We start from the raw sequence: 7,404 nt of genomic DNA, 5'->3' as shown, positions 1-7,404 counted from the left end.
TGGACATCCTGCCCTGTGTCACCCCCTCCCTGGACACCCTGCCCTTGTCACTCTCACACTGGACACCCTGCCCTGTGTCACCCTCACATACCCAACTCTGTCTCCCCCTTACCCTGTGTTGACCCCTCACTGGACACATGTGCCCACACAGGACACTCACAGGACATCCCTGCCCTGTGCCCCCTCTGATCTCTTCACTGTGCCACCCCTTCCCTGGTCCCCCCTCTGCTTGTTGGTCTCACCCTGTAACATTCCTACCTGGTGACACTCACACAATGTCACCTCTGCCTGGTACCAGTCTATGCCACCCCTGACATGCCTGTACCCCATGACCTCCCCTCCTGTGTTACCCCCAGGCTCCCATCACCCCACCCTGAGACACCCCTTCCTCATCCCTGACTACTGCTCATGGCCCATTGCAGAGAGGACAGGCTTCCAGCTCCGGCCGGTGGCAGGTCTGCTGTCTGCCAGGGACTTCCTGGCCAGCCTGGCCTTCCGTGTGTTCCAGTGTACACAGTACATCCGCCATGCGTCCTCGCCCATGCACTCCCCTGAGCCGTGAGTGTCACGGGCGGGGGCATCCTCACACATGCTCCGCCAGCAGCCCAGGGCCTAGACCTGGGGTCCACTCTCACCCATGCACTGCCCTGAGCCATGAGTGTCTGGGGTGGGGCCCCCTCACCCACAGACCCCCCTGAACCCCAGGGTCTGGACCTGGGGTCCACTCTCACCCATGCACTCCCCTGAGCCGTGAGTGTCTGGGGTGGGGCCCCCTCACCCACAGACCTCCCTGAACCCCAGGGTCTGGACCTGGGGTCCGCTCTCACCCATGCACTGCCCTGAGCCATGAGTGTCCAGGGTGGGGGCACCCTCACCCATGCACCCCCCAAGAGCCACAGGGCCTAGACCTGGGGTCCACTCTCGCCCATGTACCCATCTGTGAGAGCCCAGGGCAGAGAGCGCCCTCATCCATGGACCCCCCCCAGCAACGATTGCCTGAGCCTAGGGGGGGTCCATCTTCACCTATGCACCTTCCTGATTCCAGGCTTAAGGGTTTTCCCCTCACCCATGCACCCCCAGCAATGAGTGTCTGAACCCCTGTGCCATGAGTGCTCAGGCTTGGGGGTTCCACCCTGCCTCCCGCAGCCCTGAGTGTCCAGCCTGGGCTTGGAGAGGGGCTCCCTCGCTGGTGCACACCTATGAACCCATAACACCCTAGGGGGCTTGGGGACCCGGTGTGGGGACAGCAGAGGGTACTGCCGCCCTCCAGCCCCTCCCTCCCTCTGCAGGGACTGCTGCCATGAGCTGCTGGGACATGTGCCCATGCTGGCTAACAGGACCTTCGCCCAGTTCTCCCAGGTGCTTCCAGGGTCAGCGGGTTGGCCAGGCGAGAAGGCCTGACGGGCAGGTGGGGACGGGAAGGTGTGGACTCTGGAGCAGGGTCTGTGGGGCCCTGCTTGGAGCAGCTGGTCCAAATAGCTGACCTTTTGGCTAGCAACTCAACGTTTAATGCATGGTGCCACCAAAGACCCTGCTCGTTTAGAGCAGCTCCTCCATGGAAACGTCAGGGACCCTTCTCTCTCGTTGCCTGCAGAGACGGGGCCAGGGGCCAGGGGCCAGGCCGCTGCTGCCACCTGCTGTCGGGTTGGTGGGACAGCAGCATACAGTGCTGGACTTGGGGGTGTAAGGTCACCCGGCAGGTGCTGCTGATGCCCCAGCACCCCATTCATCATACTCCCCCCAGCTGTCCTGGGTCAGCCCCCTCTTCCCCTGCAGGACATAGGCCTCGCTTCCCTGGGAGCATCGGACGAGGAGATAGAAAAGCTGTCCACGGTGAGTCCACCCTGGAGCCGGCGAGGGGTGCACCTCGGGGGCCCGGGCATGATGACTCGCCAGACTGGCTCATTGCTGCCCCGGGGGAGGATGTGGCACACCTTGCTAGTGTCCTGGGTGGCTGTGAGGGCCTGTGGTGCCCCAGCTTGTCCCCGACCACCCACCTCTGTGCTCCCAAGCTGTACTGGTTCACGGTGGAGTTCGGCCTTTGTAAGCAGAATGGTGAGGTGAAGGCCTACGGGGCGGGCCTGCTGTCCTCCTACGGGGAACTGCTGGTGAGAATGTGGCTCTGTGCTCGGCGGGGGCCCTTCCAGGCAGCGGGCAGCTGGGGGGCTGCATCCGTGCTGGAATCACACCCCCCCCAACCCGCGCAGCACTCGCTGTCAGCAGAGCCAGAGGTGCGGGCCTTCGACCCCGAGGCCGCGGCTGTACAGCCCTACCAGGACCAGACCTACCAGCCAGTGTACTTCGTGTCTGAGAGCTTCAGCGACGCCAGGGACAAGCTGAGGTAGAGTCCCTGCCGTCCTGTGGCTGGGGACAGTCACAGTGCAGGACGCTGTTGTGCTCACACCATGTCCCCACTGCCAAAGCCCCAGCAGGACCCGTGAAGAGTCTAGGGGGAGGTGGTCATGGGTGCTGCCAGCTTCCTGGAGATCTGGGGGGACCTCCCTGGTTTTCTGCTTCCTGGGTGGCTGGGGCCTAGTTGGAAGGGGGGAAGGGGAGGAGTGTCCGGGCTTTGGAGGGTAGTTGGGTGGGAAAGTGGGAAACAGGAGTTAGAGGACTCCTGGGTGCAGTGACCAGTGGTGGGCACAAGGGAGAAGAAACACACAGCCCGGCCTCTGACTGGACACAGGCTGGCTGGGCCTGCCGTTGCCACAGCTGACCAGCGGGGTATGTGTATGACTGAAACGTAGCCAAGCCATGCTCATGTCGGGAGGGCTGGACTTCCAGCCCTGGGTTCAGTGACATAAGGGTCATTTCAGGAGGGAGTTGGGGGACTTCCAGGCAGAGCTGGACTTGGGGAAGTGCCCAGAGCCATGGGTGACTGCCCTGCCTCCTCCGTCCTCTCCTGGAGGAGTTGGCTGTCACAGAGGGCAGGATGCTCCTTGGGGAGTTCAGCCACTCCCCCTGACCGCAGTCCCGCCCCCCAGGAGCTACGCCGCTGGCATCCAACGGCCCTTCTCCGTGCGCTTTGACCCCTACACGCAGGCCATCGAGGTGCTGGACAGCCCGCGCTCCATCCAGCGTTCGCTGGAGATCGTCCAGGGCGACCTGCAAGCCCTAGGCCACGCGCTGAGCGCCATACGCTAGGGGGGCGCACAGGAGGGGTTTCCCCGCTGGCCTTCGGCCCTGAACCAGCCCTGGCACACTCGAGGGGCTGACCACGTGCTCGCCCCCTCCCGCTTTCCCGCTCTGTCCAGGTGTGTGCGTGCGTGTGTGTGTGTTAGCACTCACCTGCATGCTTGTGTGCTCTTGTCCAAACCCCCCAGTGTGTGTGTCCCTGCTGCTGGGACAGCCCTTTGCAATCTCAATAAAGGACTCAAACAGCCCTCAGCTGATGGTTTGGGGGTCCATCCCCACGGGGACACATCACAGTCCTGTCTTCCTTCCCCACAAGGACACCCCTCTGTTCACTTCTCCCTCTAGGTGTGGATACCCCACAGTCCCGTCCTACCTCCCCATGTGACACCCCCACAGCCCTGTCCTCCTTCCACGGGGACACAGCCCAGCTCTGACTTGCTTGTGTGGCGTTCCCACCACCTGGTCCCCCTCTCCAGGGAGATGGACACCCACTTAGAGCCCAGTGGCTCCCCAGAGCTTTGAGGGACGTGCAGGACTGCCTTTTTCCACACGATCCGGTGACCTGGAGGCCAGGGTCTGAGGATAGTCAGAGCTGTTCTGGGGTGGGGGGTGCCTCTTTGCCCCCATAGGGGGTTGTTGGGTCTCTGAAGAAGAGCCATGGTCCAGCCCTGCTCCTTTGCCCCATGGGGGGTTGGAGGGTGTCTCTGAAGATGGCCTATGGTCCAGCCCTGCCTCTTTGTCCCCTGGGGTACTGGCAGGAAGGGGGGGGTGTCCCAGCTCTCAGAAGCGCCACAGGAAGGTGAGGAGAGGCAGCCTGTCCCTGTGCATGAGCTCTGGCCTCCTGACCCCACTGAGCAAGCTGCCTGGGAGCAGGACTCCAACACTAGAGGGGGCCATAGGTGCTCCCCAAAATGTATGCTGATGGAGGCAGGGATTTACACTCTGTTGGGCCCTGGGCGCCCCCGCCCCCCAGGCCTCGGTCTTACCTGTGAAGAAGCACACACTGGGTCTCAGGGCCTGGAGGACGCCACCCTCTACCTTCCCGCGATCTTCCTCTGGCTCTGGGAGCAGCCTGTGTGGAGCGGAGCCTTGGCCCTTCTTTGAGGCCTTGCGGGCCCACTCCAGCCAGCCACACCCTGCCCGGCTACTGGTTCCAATCCTGGCACACTCCTACTCATCCATCAAAACCCTCCCGGCAGAACCTCCCTTCCCGTGTGGCCCCTTGTCCTCCCATCCAGCACCTTGTCTGTGCTCGGCCTGGGAGTTCTACCCTTGGGCCATTTCTGCAGAACAGTGACCCCAGTGACCACCCAGGGGAGAGGGTCAGTGCTCAACCTGAGGTTGGTAGCACCTCCGTCCCTCCCTCACACCCATCCCCCCAGCATCCCTTGGCTCCAGCTTGCCCACCTGGGAGGCCCACCCCTCCCTCACGTCCCTTCAGAAGAACCTGCTGTCTGAGGCTGCCGAAGGGCGACAGTGGGGAGCAACAGGAAGAGCAGGGAGGGTAGTGGGGGGCAGAAGGGGACAGTGGGGGGCATCAGAGGGGCAGTGTGGTACCTGCAGGGAGGGTACTGGGGGGCAGAAGGGGGACCATACCAGCTGGTGCCTTGTCGAGGGAGCCCTGAGAGTGGGGAACCAAGGCTTAGGTGAGGTGGGCCTCATGGAGTCAGCCCCGGGCCAGGCCCCACTGATGGGGTGGGCGCAGGGCTGGTTGGAGCCCTGAGTGAAGGGGACAGAGGGGCTGGGGCACAAGCTATCCCAGGACCCCTCTTGATCTGGGGCTCCTCACCCCACTGGAAGGGTCTGGAAGGTTCTGGGTGCCCCCTGGGGTGCTCATCCCGGGGCACCCCAGGGGAGGACAAGGGGCATGCGACTCATGGCAGAAGAGGTCAAAGGTCATAAGCTCACAGATTCCTGGTGGCTACCACCACATGGAGGGGCCAGGGTTGGCTCCCCAAATCTAAAGATGACTGACAGGGGCCAAGAGAAGCGGTCCCTGAGGGACTCTCCCAGCTGACTTGTCCCTTCCTGGACAGCAGCAGGGCCACCTCCCTCACAGCGTGTGTATTAGAAGGGCCTCCCAGCTGCCCGCTGCCACCAACCACTGTGCGTGGGCCCTTGGAGAAGCCTGCAGCTGCCCGCTGACCCCCGGCTCGCTCTCTGACGTGGGAACACGTTGGGTCCTGGTGGGGGTCTGCTCTGTAGACGCGATGCCCCCTGCTGGGACCGGGACACTGTCCAGTCATCAAGTCCCTCCTCAGGACGCTAATGACCCTGTGGCTGAGAGGTGCTGACGCCGAGGGACATGCCCGCAAGTCCAGCTGTAGGGAAATGGTCCAGAAAGTGCCGCCTCAGCCCCTCTGGCCATCTGCCACCCACACCCCCCTAGGCCCTAATGGGCTGGTGTCAGGCTGGGGGCTGGGGAAGTGGGCTTGGGGGGCTTATAAAGCCAGGGGGCCCAGCACCCAAGCTGTCCAGACCACTGCACCTGTGGTTACCAGCGAGCAGGTGTGAGGGGCTCTGGGAGCCGTGCTGGCCCTTTGAGGGGTGGGGGGTGGTGAGAGGTCTCTTTCCTCCCAAGGGTCTTTAGTGGGGGGCAGGGACAAGACCTCTCTTCTGGGGGTCCTGGGATCCAGTACAGGGGTGCTGGGTGCTGAGTGCAGGCTCTCCTTTATTGGGAACGGGACCCCTCCCCGGGGGCCCCAGGGCCGAGTGCTGGGGTTCTTGGGAAGGATGTGAGCCCTGGCCGGCCTCATCCTAGCCCAGGTCACCACCCGCACCATGGCCCTCTGGACACGTCTACTGCCGCTGCTCGCCCTGCTGGCCATCTGGGCACCGTCCCCTGCCCGGGCCTTTGTTAACCAGCACCTGTGTGGGTCCCACCTGGTGGAGGCACTGTACCTGGTGTGCGGGGAACGCGGCTTCTTCTACACCCCCAAGACCCGCCGGGACGTGGAAGACCCACCAGGCAAGCCCCCAGTGCCTCTCTCTCGGAAGGGGGATCTTGGGTCCTGGGAGGAATGGAGATCTTTTCTGACAGGAAATCCAGGTCCCCTGTCAGTGACTGAGTTGGCCGGATGAGGGCAGCGTCTGTGGCTGAGACCACACAGCCTATGGCCGGTGGTACTCAGCCTGTCGAGCTGCTGTCCTTGGGGGCAGGGGGTGCTCAGATCAGACCCCACCCCTCCTTCCTAGGACAGCATCTGTGTGGAGGGCGACTAACTCCCAGGATATCTCAGGTGGTGAGATGAGGAGTGGCAACCAGAGCTCTTGAGGCATGGCCTGGTGTCCAGGGGCGTCCGGGGGCGTCCGGGGGCCCGGTGTCCAGGGGCGGCCAAGTAAAGGCGAGGGCCCAGTACAGGCGCTTGCTTGAGGTCCAGGCTGTGCTGTTGCCCTGGGCTCTAGGACTCACACCTGGACCACTCCCACTCTCATAGAACAGGAAAGGGGGGTGCAGACCCAGTCTCCCCTGGCTGTGGAGTGGGCGGGTGCTGTCCCCTGAAGGCCCTGTCCCCTCAGCTGCAGTGGGGGCACCTCCCCTGACCACCCTGTCCCTCTCTCCCCTCTGGGCCCACAGCGGGGCAGGTGGAGCTGGGCGCAGGCCTGCAGCCCTTCCCGGGGGCAGGATCCCGGCAGGAACGCGGCATCGTGGAGCAATGCTGCACCAGCGTCTGCACCTTGTACCAGCTGGAGAACTACTGCAACTAGAGACGGGCCCCTGCCCTGTGCCCAATAAACCCTAAACCTGCTCTGCGCGTCCTTGTGTCTGTGGTCCATCCCATGGCTGGGGCGGCGGGGCGGACCTCCTGGCCGAGTGGCCTCCAGCTGTCGTTACCTTCTGCAGTGACAGGACTGTAGACTGGAGGTGGTCCCAACTCTGCCCCACCCTGCCTCAGGCCTGCAGAGGGTTGCAGAGTCCCTGGGAGTCCAGGCTGCAGGGACACGTGCCCTCGCTGCTCGACCCTGGGCCCTCAGACCCCAGAGACAGAGAGAGAACATTCTAGAATGTGGTTCCTAGCCCCTCAGGCTCTCTTTTTGACTGAGTCCACTTGGGCTGGGAAGAGCTGTCCAGCTGGTAGCCTGGAAGAGAGGGGCCAGGTGGTCAGGAGCGAGGGCCGAGGTGGGCGATGTTGGACAGCGAGAGGGGGCCGTGGAACCAGTGTCTCGAGGGCTGAGGATGTACTGGACCCAGAGGCAGGGCCAGGCCACTCACATGACCAGACCTGGTAGCTACAAACACTTGTTCAAGGGCTTGGGGTGCCCCCAGCC

The 7,404-nt window shown here is 63.6% G+C and overlaps 2 protein-coding genes across 2 annotated transcripts in view; both read left to right on the top strand.

Annotated features, from left to right (window-relative positions):
* The window catches only part of TH (tyrosine hydroxylase), a 9,902-nt gene extending 6,758 nt beyond the window's left edge, over positions 1–3,144 (top strand). The window contains exons 8-13 of the mRNA XM_006893369.1: positions 423–558; positions 1,290–1,359; positions 1,777–1,833; positions 2,013–2,108; positions 2,208–2,341; positions 2,985–3,144. Of these exons, the coding sequence (XP_006893431.1) occupies positions 423–558; positions 1,290–1,359; positions 1,777–1,833; positions 2,013–2,108; positions 2,208–2,341; positions 2,985–3,144 (653 nt within the window). The remainder of the gene's footprint in view (positions 1–422; positions 559–1,289; positions 1,360–1,776; positions 1,834–2,012; positions 2,109–2,207; positions 2,342–2,984) is intronic.
* A 2,772-nt stretch (positions 3,145–5,916) lies between these two features.
* Positions 5,917–6,843, top strand: INS (insulin). Its single transcript, XM_006893212.1, has 2 exons — positions 5,917–6,103; positions 6,713–6,843. Exons 1-2 carry the CDS (start codon positions 5,917–5,919, stop codon positions 6,841–6,843), a joined length of 318 nt encoding a protein of 105 aa, XP_006893274.1.
* Positions 6,844–7,404: the final 561 nt, after the last annotated feature.

This window comes from Elephantulus edwardii, unplaced genomic scaffold (genome assembly GCF_000299155.1).
Source record: "Elephantulus edwardii isolate Elephantulus edwardi_28Jun2011 unplaced genomic scaffold, EleEdw1.0 scaffold00126, whole genome shotgun sequence".
Lineage (NCBI taxonomy): Eukaryota > Metazoa > Chordata > Mammalia > Macroscelidea > Macroscelididae > Elephantulus > Elephantulus edwardii.
The sequence above is the reverse complement of the archived record's forward strand: the minus strand, read 5'-3'. Positions and strand labels throughout refer to the sequence as shown.

Excerpts from the sequence above, each read along its gene's own strand:
- INS (XM_006893212.1), top strand. The coding sequence starts at position 5,917 with ATGGCCCTCTGGACACGTCTACTGCCGCTGCTCGCCCTGCTGGCCATC. Across the intron at positions 6,104-6,712 it reads GGACGTGGAAGACCCACCAG|CGGGGCAGGTGGAGCTGGGC; the intron begins GCAAGCCCCCAG and ends CTGGGCCCACAG.